Raw genomic sequence first — 18756 nt, forward strand, 5'->3', positions numbered from 1 at the left:
TAGTAGTAGTACTAGTGGTATATTAGACACATGGAAAGTCGTAGTTCATCAGCAGCTGCTTTATGAAATCAACTGACTCAATTACTGACTCATCCTGAAGGAACTAAGATATTTCATGTGTCAGTTAAAGACGGAAACACGTCCATGAGTCTCCAACTACTCATGTAACCTACACACACACACACACACACACACACACACACACACACACACACACACACACACACACACACACACACACACACACACTCAGCAGCTTCTTTCTGGTTTCTGTGACGGCAGCTGGTTCAGTTCCTGATTACCTCCACAAAAAGGCTCTCGATTCAGCCATTGTGTTGTTGCCGTGGCGATGTGGGGCGACGGGTCTGGGCGGTGGAGCTTTTGAAGAAGTGTAGATATTTAAGGGAGGGGTGTGTTTGTTTTTCTGCTGAGTTCAAGTATCTCCAGAGTCACTCCACCCTTCATTGGTGAGCTTTAGAGAAGTAGGTGCGTTTCTTTCTTTCTTTATTAATGAGTCTCATTGGATGGAACGTGAACGTGACGCTTCTCAAACCCAAAAGTTGCAGTCTGTCGTTGTTTGAGGATAAATTTGCTGAAATCATCTAAATCAAACTGCTGGACTTTGCACACGTGGCTCCGGACGTATTCGTGTGCATCTGGTTTGTTTTTCCTCGTCCTCGTAATGAACCACAGTTCACAGCTCGGTGTCGGGTTCTCCCGTTGACCCGTGCCTGGATTTATCGTGATATTAGCCGAGCGGAGTCATTCAGAGAGTCATTAACATGCACAGCCACTCTCCTCATTGTTATTTAAGTGTGTGTGGAGGCAGTTGACCTTTCAGTTCCTCGCCGGCTGCAGGTTCAATACATAAATGGCTGTTTACCGTTTGTCACTGATTCGTGCAGAGCAGAGTTATCGTCTAATTAAGACAAGAGCAGCGCCCATTCAGAACTGTTACGATTAGAACGAGTCCATTTTCTATCGTGTGGTTATTTTTGAATGAATGTTCATACAAACAACTTCACCACCGACACTGAGCTTCTTCTGTGCGTCTGTTCAATTCTCCCGCCATGACATGAATGAGTCTGTGAGTCATGTTGGTGTTCACCCTTCGAAAATACGTGAATTCATTCATTCTGTAAGAATAAAATACATTTACTCAGCATTTAGAATTTTCAAATTGCTTTTATTTTTCAGTTTCTTAAGAAACGTACTGAACCGGACTCTGTAAATTTATTTGACGAGTGAACCTGAACATTTAATCTGCACCAGGAAGAAAAAACACGACATGAATATGAAAACGCATCCCTGTGGATTCTCTCCGTCTTTTGAACGGAACAGGAAGTGAACTGTTCAGTTTCCTGACACACAGACACAGATTAGAACGTCTGCTTGGTTTCAGTTTGGTTGTTTGTTCAGTGCTGGGACAGAAAGAAGAGAAATTAGCAGCAATGCACTTTTCTTCAGGGTGTTTTCTGCTTATTGACATTGACTGAGCTAAATGATGACATCGTTAAACAATGACAATCACAAAGAAAACATATGTATTTATGTGTATACAAGTATGGATCATAATAATAATAATCTACATAGAGATAGAGGGAACAGTAACAGGTAAGAAGAGATAAATACACAGTGATAAAGATGATATGAAAACCAGAAATGTCTCATTTCAAAGGCTCCTTCGAATGTGTCCTTTCATCCCTGAGAAATGACGACTCCAACGGTTACAACCTGTCCCAGAATTCATTGTGCTTCAGTGTCACAGAGGTGATGATGGTGGCAGGAGACGAGACGTGCGATGCTTGAGGCTTCAACTCGACCAAACAAGGGGCATTAAAACGTTCTCGTCGTGTCCAACTTCCGCTCTGTTGCTAGGAAACAGCAGCGAGCTGGTGACGGCCATCACAGGAATCCTCCACAGACCAGACTCGCTCTCTCTTTAAACACATGCTGCTGCTTTTCACAGGTGTTTGATTGAGATGGTTCAGTCTTTGTTATTTCATCTGGAGTACCGCCTCCTGCTGGACTGGAGTTAAACGGGTTTTCATACAAATCGATTTAACTGATCTTTCCGTGTCTTTAGACGCACGGTGGAAACGCAGACGAACGATAAAAATGACGTGATTAATAGAGTATTAGCTTTAATATGAGAGGGGATCATTGGCAGTGATGGAAAACCAATAGTGACACCACAGCAAACAGACGTCCCATTGTGGCCCAGTGTGTAAATGTCCTCAGTAAACTGGGAAAACCGACGCTGGTGTGAGGCGGGAGAATGAAGTGGCCCTCAGCTCGTTAGTCTCTGTGCCAACGCTGTTACACACTGGCACACAGGACCATTCACACTCACCGTCCCCTATTCACATGGCCTGGAAGAATATGAAAAGAGACCCCCCCCCTCTCTCTTTCCCCCCTCGCCCAGTCGGGGTTCCTCAAACAGAAAGAAGAAGAAAGAAAACGCACAATTCAAAAGTGTGTGTGTGACTGAAGCTTCTTACACTCGGATTGTTTACATTGATTTACACCGACTGAAAAAATAAACAGGCAACGAAAAGAAAGATTTCGTTGGTCGGTGCAAACAGTGTAAATAAAGATGGACGACGTGTCTCCGCTTGAAAACAAAGCCAAAGACTCTGGGTAACGGTGCAGCCATCTTGTGGTTTTCATTTCGTCTGCTGTGTTGGGGGCGGGAGGCTTTCTGTTTGAATGACGACAACGAATGAAGTGATTCACTTTGTTAATTTGATATGATGTTGATATTACTACGTCCTCGTCATTCAAACGTTATATCGCTGGAGGTGAAGACTGCTTCCTCTTCCTCTTCTGCCACAGTTTGATCCAGATCCACATCTTTCTGTCGGACTGAATTCAGTTTGAACCTTTCACACATGATATCTAGATTCAGACTGAACTGAGAAGTCTGAAGGTCTCATTGTTCATGTCAAAATCTTTATGCACAAATTCAGGACTAGAGGGGATGGAATAAACAAACGTCAATAAGAGTTGTAAGGACTTGTTATCTTTTCATTTCACACCAGATAAATCATCTGTTTTAAAAGACAAAAAACATGTGAGATGTCAGAGGGAACATTTGGCTTTGTTGAGTAGATTCAACTCAGGGGGCCCCGAACACACACACACACACACACACACACACACACACACTCACACACACACACACACAGACACACACACACACACACACACACACGGGGCCCCCTGCCTTTTTCTTTCTCGGGGGTGATGAGCTCATTCCCAGACCGCGGAGTTGCATCACTCAGCGCTCGTGCACGGTGCACTCGGAGCCGTCTGGACTCAGGACCCCACTGAGCTGTGACTAACCAAACGTTGAATCAGTCAAACACGTCGTGACACAGACGCAGATTGGAAGCGAAAGGCTTTTATTTAAACCTCTAAATGTCCTGTCTTGTGTGTCCATGGCTGAGAATTACACCGACAGGTTTCAGCCTTTCAGTGAATACGTTAAATAAAAAGTTCTCTGTTGTGCACCGGCATCACCCATTGGTCGGAGGCCTTATGCTTCAGGTTGTCTGTCCGTCCCAGTCTTGTGAACAGGACGTCTAATGATCGCCTTGTAGGGATTCCTTCAAATTTGGCACAAACGTTCACTTAAACCCACAAATTTACTGATTCGATTTGAGTGGTCAAAGGTCAAATGTTAAAGGTCGAGGTCACCGTGACCTCAAATAGCTTCTTCAACATATCTCAATCCGACTCGAGGGACTTTCTTCACGTTTTGACCAGTTGTTGGACTCAAAGATTAAAAGATTAGATTTAAGAGGTCACAGGTCGAAGGTCACAGTGACATGATATGAATCTGGAGAAAATAAATGACATAGACTGAGACTGCTCTGGTTAATGCAGGCAGACGACCACAGGGCTGTAATTGTACTTTTGTTTTAACAACTAGTACAAGACTTCATTCACCAATTCACTGAGTTGAAGATGGATGCCAGTCCTCAACCTAAAACCATGTAATCTACGACATTTCTGTCTCTGAGAAAGCTCTTGACTGTACTGAGAGGCTACAAGACAATTGTGCAATGTGCTCAGACAGAACACATGACTCGCTGTGGGCTGTGAACTATGCTGCTGTGCTGAGGAGGTCTGAGGAATGCAGGAAGGATCCGAGTGGTCTCGCTCTGCAGGAACTGATCTGACAGAATCTGTGCGTAACGCTGCTGACGAAAGGTTTGCTGGTCTCAGCTTTTAGCTCGGTGACGTTTACACAGCAAAAATATAGCAATAGTGAAAAATTCACACATGCACAGTCCGTGTATCTGCTGCACTAAGGCTGGTGATGCCAGTGTTTACCGTCTCAAAGACCGGAGCTGTCAGGACATGCAGAAGAGGAGCAAGGCCGTGTGGGTGGTGACATAGCTTCATACTTCAAAAACAACTAGACAATACTGACATGTACGATTTGTTAAATGTTTGCTGAGTGTAAGATCATGCTAACATCGGCCGATTAGCAATAAACATTAAGTAGAGCTGAGGCGGAATGTCGTCGTTTTGCAGGGTTTTATTTGTGGAAAAATTGAAATTCCGACTTGATAACGATACTTAAAGAACGATGGTGTATGAAGATGGAGGACAGCTCGCCAAAAGTCAGGCCAAAACACCTGGATCGCCTCCTGGTGGCTGGCTGCTGTATAGGTCATAGGCCCTGCCTCCTCCATGTTAGCAGACATAGACCAAACTGAAAAGTCAATGTACACATGTATACAGACTTGTTACTTCCACAGGAGAATATAAGATCGTTTCTTGAACTCAGGCTCAAACTTCTGAGAACTTTGCAACTCGTGGTTTTACCGAAACTAATTGGTTTCTCAGGACTAAGAAAAGGAAGCAACATTTAGAACTTGGCATCGTCTGCATAATATGAGGTGGATGTGGAAACTTCCTCATAGCAGGGCACAGCCAATCAGAGTGAAGGAGTGGTTCTGACCGACTGACACAACCTGGCCACAGACGCCCATTTGACAAGATTGTAGTTTTTCAACGTTTGTTACAGTAAGTGTAAGAAATTTAGGAGCAAAATAGTCAAACATTCAGTCAGGAATTTGTTCTCTACGCTCAAGACTGAAATGAAGTTATTAACCATATTAGTATGGCTCCTTCCAACTGTCACCTGTTTCAACTAGCCTGAACACACACACACACACACGCACACACACACACACACACACACCACACACAGTAACTTAAGCTTAAACTACACCCTCAACTCCTCACAGCTTACTTAAAGCCACAGTGAGAAACACCGGAGCTCTATCATTACACAACCTGCCATTAGTCCCCAAAGATCAGTGCAACCACCCAGACGCCTGTCACTCATCCTGCTGCGGCCATGTTTGATCATTCAGACAAACCCCTGAACTCCATTCATGTGAGTGCAGTAACACACACACAGACACACACAGACACACACACTGATGGTGGGGCTGGGAGCCATCGACCTCCAGACCAGCGGCTGTCACTGAAGCACCGACATGGAAAAGAGACAATTAGTCGATTTAATGAAAATCAATGTCGACCACCTCCGTCCTGGACACGCTGACTCCACTCACCTGAGCAGGACGTGAGCGCCGAGCACAAGAGGCTTACTCACTGTGGATTAAGTCGTTAGGAAAGTGTTTAACTGTCACACCCTCATCATCAGTGATGAAGATTTACTGATTTAACTCAGGGCACAGTGATGTCAGTGAAACTATCTGATTGGCTGTTATAGAGCAGCAGGAAATCCACCTGATTATAAGATGTACAAGTGACTTAGTAATAAAATGCCTCTGAAATGATTAACATTTAATGAGTGACTCATTCATTTATTGAGGTCAGACAACACAGTGAGGAACTAATTGAGACGCTGAATGACCAGTGGACTTTGTTTTTCTCGCCCGCGGCTGACGGGCTCAAGGCGAGGGTTACAGCTGTATCCATGGAAACCCTTGGGAGTCCCTGAGCGACGGTTGCCGTGTGGGCTTTGACTCTGAATGCACAAGTGCCAGAATGACCTCATCCTGCACTGACAGAGAAAAGAGATCTGAGAGAATAGCTTGGGTCATGATGCTCCACTTCTTGGAATAAAGAGACGTTTTAAAGGATGAGGAGAGATATGAGAAGAGGAAGTTTTTGGTTTCATTTTGCATTTTGAGAATAAAAATAAGCAGAATAAACAAAACTTGAAAACAGGATTTAAGTGGAAGCTTTATGAATATTTCAAACTGCTGACAATGCTGCGTTTCTACTAAATGTCTGGTGTGAATAAAGTTTGGAGATTGTTATTCAGATTTGGATTTAATTTCGGAGGAAATTCTGTCTCTTTCAGAGGTAATCAGTAATCAGTGTCTGGGATCAGTGATACCGAATCAGAGCAAACCTCACAGGTCAAAGTTCACCAACGTCTAACACCAAGCGAAGCCCTGCTGTTGATTTACTTTGCTACAGGAAGCAGATGTTTTATTCATCTCCTCGCTCGCACAATCGCAAACGTGTTCCCGAGCCCGTTCGGTGCATTCACACCGTAATACAAAGCCAATGTTGAATAGGTTTCAAATGTTCAAGTCTTGTCGAGTCGTCTGCTCCTCCTCATGCAGCCGCAGACCTCAGCTCCGGCTTCTCCTGCAGATTTTCTGTATTTTTGCATCTCAAGAATAAAAGAATATCCCGAGTAAAACGTGAAAGTTTAAGATTAGAGTCGAGCTTTAAAAGCAACAGAGAACAGGCTGTTGGCTACGAGCTGAGGTGCAGGACAAGATGTGCTCGTGCTTCATCCGAAAGTTTAAATTTAATATTGAACAGTTTGTAGTTCTTTATGTAGATGAAGAATCAGTTTTTAAATGCTTAAGGTTATGTCTTTACCTGCCCATGTGTTTATTTGTCTGTAGGATTTCCACGAAACCTGGAGGAAGGATGCACAGACGACGTTTCTCAACATTTGAACGGTTTTCAAAGAGAATAATTCTTGGAGCTTGATTGAATTTCTGAGTGTGAGAAATTTGGTGCAGCTTGATTGAATTTAATGAGGACTGAGCTCAGAGTGATTCTAGGTTATATTGATTTATCTCTGTACTTTGTGCAGAACTGATAACATCTTCAAGTCAACAGAAGAAACATGGAACCAGCATGACACAACCAAACCTACTGTTATAGGGACACGTATTCACCAAACTTTCACTTGTGGTTTTGTAAGTTTCAGAGACACACACAGAAAAAAACTTCAAGAAGCCAGTTTTGTAAAAGAAAAAACATCAAATTTTATTTTGAAATGACTGATTTTGTGCCAGTTTTCTTTCTTTTTCTTGCATTATTTTTTGAAAATCTCTTCCACCAATATCCTAGACAACAATGCTCTTAAAAATGAAAACAAAGAGGTCAAACCCTTAAGAGAAGATAAAATTCATCTCAAAAATAAAACAAAATAAAAAAAGTCCTATTTTTTGCAGGGGGGAAGGGGGGGGGTTAAATTAATAAAAAGAGATGCTACAACCGAGAAACGGCTCCTCCTGGGTTCAGATGACAAGCCCAGGCTCATGCATTGATGACGTGCGTGCCAATCAAAGTCCCGCTCACATGTATGGAGGATAGCCAATCACAGTGTAGTGTCCACAGACTCCCATGATGCCCCTCTCTCCATGGGAGACTAAGGCAGTCAAACACAGTAGGTTACAGTATATCATGGATACCTTTCAGATGAGACACCAGAGGAAAAGATCTCCGCTCTCAAAGACGACGTGCTGCTGAGGGATCAGAGTCTCGTTCTTTGACGTGAACTCGTCTACAGATTCTGTTCCAGCTCTGGAAAATTCTAACATCAACTATTTCCTACAGAAACTGGAGGAGAAAGTGAACAGTACAAACACAGTAAGACACAGGTGGACCGCTGATAAAAGAGATTCACAGAACAACGCTTGAGTATGAAAACAGGAGGATGAATCAGAGTCAGCCTCGACCTTGAGGATGTAACGCAAACTCAACTGTCTGGCTGGAAATGCAGAAGTGGCTAAATGTGAACTTGATGACGCTTCCTCACAGTGAGCTGAAAACCATCTGGAGATCTTTTCCTCCGGGCGGTTCAGTGTGTCACGACTAGGAGCATGTTCTGGTGTCAAAGCACATGCCTGCAGGTTGCTGCAGCCACTTCATCAATGAAGTCACTTCCCATCCAGTTAAGTTACGAACAGTCTAAAACATGTTCCACGATCACAGTACGGCGCGTTGAAGGGAAACCCTCGAGCTGATCACATCCTCATTACATGAAAACTCAGACCGGGCCGAGGCCTCGATGTTAACTTCACTCTGCTCAGCTGCGGCTCAGCTGAGATGAGGATGAGTGTGAGATGATGATGCACAGTAGATAACCAACCATGAGCTGACTGGGGAGAGGGCGGCGGGCGGGAGAGGAGAGGACCTGCTCGTACGTTTGCATCAAGCCAGCATGAAAACGATCGCACATAATCTGCGTTCTGTCAGAGCGACGGCGTGTGTGCAGAAACAGGGTGTAAGAAAATACACAAGCCAATAGGTCTACAGGTCGTTAATCAATATATCTGATCGCATTTGTTCAATTGGTCCAAAACACAAGGTCAAACTGATAATTTGTCATTTTACTGTGGGTTACTCGTGGGACAGACATCCGTCATCACCGAAATAACGTCGAACCCGAGGGCGCGTGCAAAAAGATCACAGCCGATTTCTATTTGTTTATATGATTTTTCATTTGATTTATTTCTGCAAAGGTTTGAAAACTCCCTGGTGACGTCCGAGAGTCTCTGCTTGTTGCCTGGCAACTGCTTCCGTGTCATTTTCACACTCTTGTTTGTGGACACATAACGTAACGAGACATAAACTGCTAATTATTGAGCTGTAGAGGTGCTGGTCTGGGATCTGTTCCAGAGTCAGACGGAAGTTAAACTAACCAGCATCTGGCTCCAGCTGCAAATCAACTCGAATGACAAGAGACTCACGTTTCTCATGTAAAGCTGGGAAACAGCAAAAAAGGTGCAATTCCAAAGTTTTAATATTTCTTTAACAATTCAGTGACGTCTCCTTGTTCAGTGATGATTCGGCTCTTTTCGTATCTTACAGCTACACAGACAGATGGAAGTAAGTATGTTCATGCACTCACTTTAAAGTCAAGTGAATTTTGAGGGGCACCAATAACATCTCTGCCGATACACATGAAAAAGCTGCTGCTGAGAGATTATTAAGAAGCTGTTAAATGAGTGTTCACAATGAGTTATTATCAGGCAGCGTTTTGTTTGACGAGTGTTTGGAACACTCACTCTGGCTCTGCTGTGTGTTTGCATCTGTTCATTTGCCAGACGTCGCTTTGAAAGTAAAATGTTTGTGCTTGGCGCGTGCTTCTCTTATTTTCTGCAGGTGACCTCTCCTTCCTGCCACGCCCTCTCCCCGAGAGGTAGCAGCCCTGCCCCAACACTCCCCAACCCCACTTATTCCAACCCCGCCAAAACCCTACCCCACCCCGACCCCCTTTCCCTCCATACCCCCACCCCGACCCCGACACTTCCAGTGGAATGTGGCACTTCTCTACTCGGCCTGAGCATCGTAGTTGGCTCCACCGGCCTTCTTCAGCTCCGTGCGGATGTAGTCCTCGTCCAGTTCCCTCAGGTCACTGATCATGAACTCCTTAGCAAAGTTCTGCAGAAACAAAACAGGAGCTGAAGTGAAGAAGAGTACGAAACAAAGGATGAATGTATCTGACACCGAAAAATACAACACCAGTTCACAGCGACGGCTGGTATGAACAAGACGCAGAGGCTGAGAGTCCGAGCTGGTTTGAAAAAGATCCTGATGTTCAACACCGACTCCTCCTCAAGCCGAGACTCTGCTTGGTTTATTGCATCCAAAACACACCAATGACTAATTGAGAGACTAAGTTCCACCGTTGTGAACCACATGCGAGGCACAGGGAACTTCCTCTGTTCACCCATTTAGACCTGATGCAACGTGTTTGTACCTTTAAGACCAGATGTTTGTGAGCCTCTCCCTCTAGACCGGGTCGGGACATGAGCGTCTCATCCTCTATGTTGTTTTAAAGAAATGTGACTGATGAAATACATCGTGATTCACTGAAATACTTGCAAGAAAGGTGCAATGCATCCTGGGAAAGGTTTTTCTGCAGTTCTCAGCCTGTTTTAGAGGATAGCTGTAATCTATGTGAGGGGAGAGATATCGAAGCAGAAGAGATTCATTGATGAATGAAGAAGAAGATTGAGATGGAGACGAGGCTCCTGCTGACCAAGACTCAGTAAGAGACAAATCTTTATTTCATGTCTCCATCTGCTTCAGAAGCTAAGAAATGAAGGTTTCTGTAGACGTCTGTAATTGTGGCCCACTCAGGTTTCAGGTGAGGTTAAAGAGGGAGATTTGATTCATCGCCTTCTGTCTTAATGGGTTAAACAAAAGTGGATTTGGATACAAACTAAATGCGCTTTAAAATCATGAGCTCAGATCATTGGAATAAAGCCGTCTTTGTTCTGGTATTATTTTGCCCACCAGCATGTATAAATTATTGACACACTTCTCCCACTCGATCCAGCATTCTGTTGCCATGTTGCCTCTGAACCACCCAGAGGGACCGTTCCAGCCTCGTTCCATTACTCGCTCATAATGACAACACTGTAATTGCCTCCTCTCACACACACACAGTCACCACTGACCTGCACGATGTCTTTCACCAGGGTCTTGTCGGTGCTGATCTTGGCGCGCTGCAGCCCGCTGATATTCTCGCCGATCCAGGTGATGAGGGTGAACTTGGCTCGTTTGCTCATGGCGTCTCCCGTCGTGATCCGGATGAAGCCGAACAGACGAGCGTCATCTGAGGGAGGAGACGCAGGAAACTGAATATACAGATTTCATCATTTCACTTCATCACATCCCAGCAGCAGAACCGTCTCCACCGATCAGGGACCGAAGCCAACTGTGACTCAGTCTCTGACCTGTCATGTGACGTGAGGGCATTCTCGGTGTTTACAGTAAAAAGCTGCAGATTCCACCTTTGAACCGAAGACGTTAGAATTTTGGTTGTGATGGTTACGGTTGGCAAATGCATTATGCCTATGAGTGTCCTCGTGTGTGTGTGTGTGTGTGTGTGTGTGTGTGTGTGTGTGTGTGTGTGTGTGTGTGTGTGTGTGTGTGTGTGTGTGTGTGTGTGTGTGTGTGTGTGTGCGCGCGCCCAGGGCAGATAAAGAGAAAGAGATAGAATGTAGGTCTTAGTGCTCGGCTTTCTGCATCAGCAGAGCGTGTGTGTCACTGTATGATTATCTTTGTGGGGACCATACCCGTGAGGACATTTCCAAAGGGCTTCAGGGTTAAACTCAGATTAGAGGCAGGGTCGGGGTAAGGCAGCTACTCTAGGGTTTAGTTTAGGGTCAGGGGCTAAAGAATGAATTATGTCCTCACAATGATAGGAGCACAAACCCGGGTGTGAGGCATAAGGAGGTATTCAGGTCAATGGACAAAGTCTTTTGTCAGCAGTTGTGTCACAAACGTCCCAGTGGCCACGCCGGTCACTGTCAGGGTGGTCCACTACACAGGCCACTGTAAATAAAGTGTGAACACACTCAACCAGGCTGACGAGGAAAAACAAAAACACGTCTGCTGCTATTTTCTTCTGACTCACACATCGTCCAGCCTCTAATTCACGTTACGAAAGAACTGCTCAGACGTTCGCAGCCTGTCGCTGGAGGACAAATGAAGACAGAGCTGGAAAATAAAATGTTGCACATCAATAAAAAGGTAGAGGACCAGTTGTTAAGGGAATCAGCTTCAGTGACACTTTCAGGTCCCTTAAGTCTCCTATTGTGTAATGAAGACCTGGAAAATAAACTGAATTCAAGTGAAGTGGAATTTGGTGTGAATTAGACCCACGATAAGTTCAATATTAATAAACCTTTAATAAGCAGGTAAGAAACTCTTTGCAGTCAGTGGGTTGGGGCAGTGAGCCTGAACGGTCGGTCTGTGGACTGTGGACTGTGGACACGTCTTCTTCTATGTCCTCAGATAAACTACAGCCGTGATCAGGAAGTGTTCAAACTCACCACCAGATTGGACTGACAGAGACATTCAGCAGTGTCGTGACAACAACATTCAGAATCACATCCTCTTTAGCAATTTGTCTATGAAGTAAAAGCACAAGGCTTGTGTCATTGGTGCAACACTTTAGAGCTTTTATTTAGGAAAGTTGTGAACTTGGGTCAGAATATTAAGATAAGATAAGATAAGATAATCCTTTATTAGTCCCTGAACTGGGAAATGGACAGCAGCCAGCGCCAACAGGGTATCAGCAAGTGATAAGTAACATGCAACACTTAATATATGAATGTTATAAAACTAATATACACAGTGTAAAGATAGGAAACATATGTGCAGTGTGAGAATATGTACAGTGAACAGTGTTCAGACACTTGGGGTGAAGACGTGTTTGAGGATGACTCACTAATGACGAAGAACAATTCTGAAGTATCAACGAAGGCAGGTTTAAAACAGAGACTGCAGTAGTTTGCATCAGTAGACAAATGTCCTCTGGAGACACAACCTAAAGTTGCCCTTGCATCTTACATTTCCCATGATGCAACTGACACCTGTCCCATTTCCCGGTGTGTGATGATCATCAGAACCACAGAAGACGTGAGACGGTTTTCAGAGGCTGAACAGAACGACCCACAACAAGTGGGACAGTCGTGACAATTCAATCAAACAACATTTATTTGATTTAGTCGCAGCCTCGACTAAAGCCAACTGGTACAATTCATGCTGGTGATATGATAATAACACCATTCATTTGATAAACGTAATAAAAGCTCCATAGCTGCTAAACAATTGAAGCTGAGACAAGTATATTGGAGTCAAGTTACTGTTTAAAGGTTTGTTGATTCTACTAAATTGCATCAGGAGTTTTTACAGCACGACCTGTTTTCTTTTGATGTACCTGTCGATAAAAGGTTTTCCTGGCAGGGACTCAGATTTCAGATGAGACGAGCCGCACATTCACAGGAGCAGTCACTGAAGAGTCTTATCAGTGCAGTGACAAAGGATATCTTTTGTTTCAACACCTTTCCTGGAGCAACGCACGCACACACACTCCTCACTCACTTCCCTCCTCTCTGCTGCAGAGAAAACTGCACTGAATCTACGATGACACAGCAAAAAGAAATGTGCTGAAAGAGACGTTCTGCACAAAGTGACTCTCTTTGAGCAGACCAAAGGTTGGCAGGTGACACTGCAACTTCCTGTTGACCCTGCATCAGCCCACGCCGAGTCCCTCCGAGACACATCCTAGAAACTAGAGCCGTCTCCTGTGGTCTGTGATGTTTTTGATCTAACTGCGAGCGCGGGACGGTGAGGTCGGCCGACTCGCTGGATTCTCAAAGAATGAATCACACTGGTTTGGGGCGACACCCACCTTTCCTCACAACTAATACTTACAGCTAAATACCTTTTCATTGATGGATATATCTTATGATGTGATCTTTCCTCTACTGCCACCACAGAAACAAGATTGTCACCTGTATACGACAAATGTCACTCGACAGGTTTCCAATAAATATCGGAGCCTGTTCACGCTCCCCAGAGGATGGGCGGCTTCTCACTTGGATCTTTCCTTTATGTCGCCGTCAGGACGAAATGTCAACTTCGCAGACGAGAACATCCATTTACAAAAGACTCATGTTCAGAGGGAGTAAACCTTTTCCTCTGGCACTGCCATGTCACAAAGAAACAAGCATATGCTCCTTCACTTGAAGATCCAGATTGTTGGGTGTCATGGGCATAGCAGCCTCTAGGGGTCGCTATTCTGGCCCACGACTTTCATGCCTGTTATAATGAAGCAAACACAGGACTAAGATGGACTCAGGACGTGAACCAGCTTCACGTGTTTGTTCCATAGCTTCATCTGATCTGTTAGTTTTGGTTTCACATTGTAATTTAGGGACTAAAGACTTTTGTCTGACATACGTACGTCCTGTCGTCATCACCTACGTGGGCGGAGCCTACCTATACTTGACTCTGATTGGTTCCTAGTCTGGCAAATGTCTGACATTGGCGTGTTTTCAAAGTGGCTGTTGTCGCAAACATAATTGAATAAAGAGCTTAGAAAGAAAGTACTGTGATATCATTATAGTTTTACAACCAGCAAAATGAACGTCGGAGGTGAAGACAACAATCCAACGGCTGCTAAAAATTGAACATCAGTCGGATTCATCCACTGGGGACAATGAATATTTGCGTTACATCTTGTCCCCATCCATCCAGTGGATTGACAGAATTAGGAGCAGTGATAACTTTGACCTGCTGGTTGCGCTAGTTTCCTACATGTGCTGGAAGCAGTTGACCAATCACAACCGAGTGGACCAGCTGGCCAATCAGAGCAGACTGGGCTTTATCTTAAAGAGACAGGAGCTAAGACCAAGTGTTTGAGACAGAGGCTGAAAAGAGGAGCTGCAGCGACGGATGAAAGCATGAAAACATTTCACAGTCATAACTCTAATTAACATTATCAATCTGAAGATGAACAGAATGTGTCTTCTTGAAATGTCAACATTCCAAACCAGGTCTTCTCTACTGCAGACGATCAATCTGCATCAGCTCCTCCTACACTCGGAGTTCTGCAGAGTTACAACTGCACCACTAAATAAGGGAAACAGGCCGACAGACCGAGATGTCGGATGTGTGTGTGTGTCTGTCTGTGTGTGTCTGTGTGTGTGTGTGTGTGTGTTGCGTGCGTGTCATCTCTGAACAGGAACCAATGACAGGTTTACGCTGTTGTAAAGTGATAAATGAGCTATTTCAACATAGGAATGTGAGTTTTATCAGAGAAACAAAAAGTACAGCCCTGAGGGGGCAAGCTTTAGAGGCATCAAGAGCCAGCATCAGAAACAGCCACACCCAACATCTGAGCAGATGCTTCACTGCACAGACGACACAGACGACCTCACATCAGATTGTTGAAACCCACACAGACACATTATCTGACCATCACCACGAACGTCTCACACCTGGTTGTACAGCTGTACACTACACGCCTCTTTGTTAGGGTGTTGCTTTCAGATTCAGGCGGGAGACATTTAACTGGCACGAACTGGTTGGAGAACAACGACTACATTTTAAAGTTTGCAAATTGTCCCGTCACTCTGGAAAAAACTATGCCTCCATACACGAAAGCTTGACCTTTAATGCGTCACCTTGTGAAAAACGTGCGCAGGATATTGTAGAAGAGATTATGCAATGCAACACATAGTGTTTGGTGCTTTGACAGCACAGTCACACGGCTCAAGGCCAATGGGTAAGAGAGCAGAGAGTCTTAAAAGATTAGTGTCCTGGCAAGTGGAGCTGTGGTATATCTGCTGTTTAACCTCCCCAGAGCAGTCAGCCTCAGTGACAGACAGCTTCACCCTGAGAGGGGGGGGGCGACTAGTGTGACCCACGTTAGAATGAAAAACCTGCTGTTTACCTGTGCACATCCTCTTGAAGTCCTCATAGTCGGTGCCTTGTCCCGCAGGTACGATCCTGGGGCCCTCGTATTTGAACGCAGCCCTGCACAAAGACGCAGACACATTATCACACCAGACAAACCGACTCAGGGTCTGTTGATTCACAGCGACGACATTAAAAACACGTCAAAGACATTTTTTATTCTGCAAACTGGAGCAATGCTCAAAAAGCCTGGGACGCCCACGTGGTGCGGGCCGTGTGTGTGTGTGTGTGTGTGTGTCACTACTCTAACGTTATCCTCTGAATACAGGACAAAGGAAATTACTTCTGCCCCGCTGGGCCTGGTGGCTGAGCGGAGTGTGGCCGCTGCACGGCCTGAATCCACATCCCAGCACCGGGGCCTGCGACGCCCCACGCCCTTCACCTGCTGCTGTTAGAAGCACAGAAAACCCGCAACTCTGGCTTTCACGCAATAAGTGTGAAACAACGGGAAACGGCCCCAGCGCCCCGGTGTGCCGTTCTAGCGCTTAGTCGTGGTGGGCATATTGAACTGCCTTTACATTTCCAGCAATTTAAGGATTCTACGCCCAAGTACAAAAGAACACGAATTATACTACACAATTTATTAAATAGTACACATCATCAGGGGTCTATTTGTCATTCGGCGTGTTTCGCTTCATGTGAACTGCGCGTATTTGACTAAAATATCACATTTTATCAGAACACTTCCTATTTCCGCAGCCTTCTCCACGGACCAGGCAGCGCAGCCGCAGGGCGGGGACGCGTTGTGTGAAATCACATATTTAAAAGAAATGAAAAAGGAAAACAGGTCGTTTAACGTGTTGTATCAGCGCCGAACAGAAGCACATCTACTAACTACTCCGGTGATGTTGTGTTTTCTATGTGCGACACGTTCGATTTAGCAGATTTACGCTTCTAATTAGAATGGCCGCATTCTTCAAGGGAGTCTGGCTGAGTCGCACTCACCAGCTGGTGTCCGTGTTGTCGTCCCGCACCTCGTTGTAAGCTTCTCTACAAGCCTCCTTATCGATCTGCGTGGACATGGCGGCGGTGAACCGGGCGGGCGGCGCGTGAAGTCTGCGGTGCTGCGGCGGTGAACCGGGCGGGAGGAGGCTGGAGGCTCGGCGCTGATGTGGCTGTGAACCGGGTGGGAGGAGGGTGGAGGCTCGGCGGTGATGGAGCAGCGAACTTCTCCGGCTGAGGCCGAACTACCGGTGATGCGGTTACACAACAGGCGTCTGTCCCCCGCACTGAGAGCTCTGGAGCCGGGTGGACTCAGCGGAATGAGGCGGCTCCTCTTCCAGCAGCTCGGGTCATTTCCTGGAAGATGGTGGGCGGTGGTGATGCGGCTCGGTCAGGGAGGAGAAGAAGAAGAAGGAGAAGAAGAGGTGATGATGATGAAGAAGAAGAAGAAGTAAAGTCCTGACGACCATCAACAGTACCAGGTTGTCAAGGCAACCGAACGTGCACGCACAGCTTCCGGTACAAACTGTCACAATAAGACGAACAGCCAGGTGGATGCATGTGTTTTATAAATAATAGATTATTAGAATAAGAGATTATTTTACCCACATTCTTGTCATATTTGATTTTCACATTGACAGAGAGAACTTTTCATTCAACGCTTTATTTTTTACACTGTTGTCCAATACACAAAAATCCACATTTTAGCAGAATGATTTGATCACTAATTTTATACAGACCGGTTTGTTAATACTTAGTTGATTTTATCTATATCCCCTAATATTACACTCAAAAAGCAGGAAAAAAGAGGGAATGACAGAAATGCAGAGATCCTAATTCAAAACAACTTTATTTGATCCCGCAGAGCAATTCCAATGCACATAGAGCGAGACAATAAGTAAACACCAGGAAGAAAACCAGGATGACGTCAGTGCACTGGACAGTTAAATACAGTACTGACATTATAAAGTGAGAGTTGTGTATGTGACCGTAAAAGGACAGTGAACAGGATGTGAAAACTGATTGTAGGAACATAGATAAATACTGATTAAAGTGCATTGAGGTAGTGAGAAGTAATACAGACATAAATTATATACAGTTAAGGTGAATGAAGGATATATGTACAGGACCAGATAGCAGCAGATAAATAAATACTGTAGCGTATCAGTAAATATATAATTATATACAGCAGATGTGTAATAGATGAATAGATATAGCAGCAGATAAATAAAGCTTAAGCTGATGAGTAAGAATATACTGTAGTAGCTGTGTGTGAATAAGTTCAGTTGCTTGTGAGTCTGTGTGTGTGTGTGTGGGGGGGGGTGTAAGGAGATATCAGTTCTGTACGAGGAAGAGGAAAGAAGAGAAATTTGAAAAGTGAAGCAGAAATATGAAAAACATCTCAAATATGAATGCTTAATATTAATTAATTAATTAATTTTGAAAAGGCAATGTGATATCTGAGTGTGTTCTCGAATTTTATTATCAAATGTCAACAGTGATCTTTGTGTGTAGATTGTTTCTTTCTCTCGGGAAAATAAAGGTTGATTCAAACACCCACCCAGCCCAAGAAATGTAAACCTTAATATACATTTAATGACGTAACTATAATTTACTAGCAGAGGTTCATGTGTTATGATTTAAATAACAGAAAATGTCAAGTAAAATGGCTCATCCTTTTTCTCAGTGACTGTTTTGAAACTGTTTTAATCTGAAGGCAGAATAACCACTTCCAGTTTCTTCTTGTGCTGAATTGTTGAACTTGACAAAAGCTCTGCAGAGGAATCAAACAGTTTCATTTTCACTCATCACGTTTACGTTACTGATGATCAATACGAAACTTGAATAAAACACGAACTGACACTTTCACTGTGTTTATATTTTAACATGATGCCTATTCTTCATAATGTATATACAACTGTACTATTCAATACAAGACAAACTGTACAAATACAAAATACAGACTACAATATATGTATGTAGGCTGGGGAGGGGGTCAGACAGTACAGAGGTCAAAGGTCACATCATCAGTCTGAGTCCTCAGGTCGCAGCTTGTCCATCACTGCATCATCCCGCCCCCTGCTGGTCCACAACAAACTCACAGCCTCACTCATCTTACTGTCATATTTATTACATATATATTTATCATTTATTCATGACGTGTGTCTCAAAGGTGAGAAGCTGACAGGTTATTTCTTACGAGTCAGTCTGAGACTCAAAGAGCTGAGTCGTGAACTTCGATCCATCAGACTGAGTTTAAACTCATTTCTTTAGATGCACAGTGGAAACATGGAA

The 18756-nt window shown here is 44.4% G+C and overlaps 1 protein-coding gene across 1 annotated transcript; it reads right to left on the bottom strand.

Annotated features, from left to right (window-relative positions):
- Nucleotides 1-7255: 7255 nt before the first annotated feature.
- Nucleotides 7256-16970, bottom strand: cotl1 (coactosin-like F-actin binding protein 1). Its single transcript, XM_035156990.2, has 4 exons — nucleotides 16465-16970; nucleotides 15497-15579; nucleotides 10707-10864; nucleotides 7256-9684 (listed from the first exon to the last, which is right to left on the bottom strand). Exons 1-4 carry the CDS (start codon nucleotides 16539-16541, stop codon nucleotides 9574-9576), a joined length of 429 nt encoding a protein of 142 aa, XP_035012881.1. The 5' UTR covers nucleotides 16542-16970; the 3' UTR covers nucleotides 7256-9573.
- Between the last annotated feature and the right edge of the window lie 1786 nt (nucleotides 16971-18756).

Source organism: Hippoglossus stenolepis, chromosome 5 (assembly GCF_022539355.2).
Source record: "Hippoglossus stenolepis isolate QCI-W04-F060 chromosome 5, HSTE1.2, whole genome shotgun sequence".
Lineage (NCBI taxonomy): Eukaryota > Metazoa > Chordata > Actinopteri > Pleuronectiformes > Pleuronectidae > Hippoglossus > Hippoglossus stenolepis.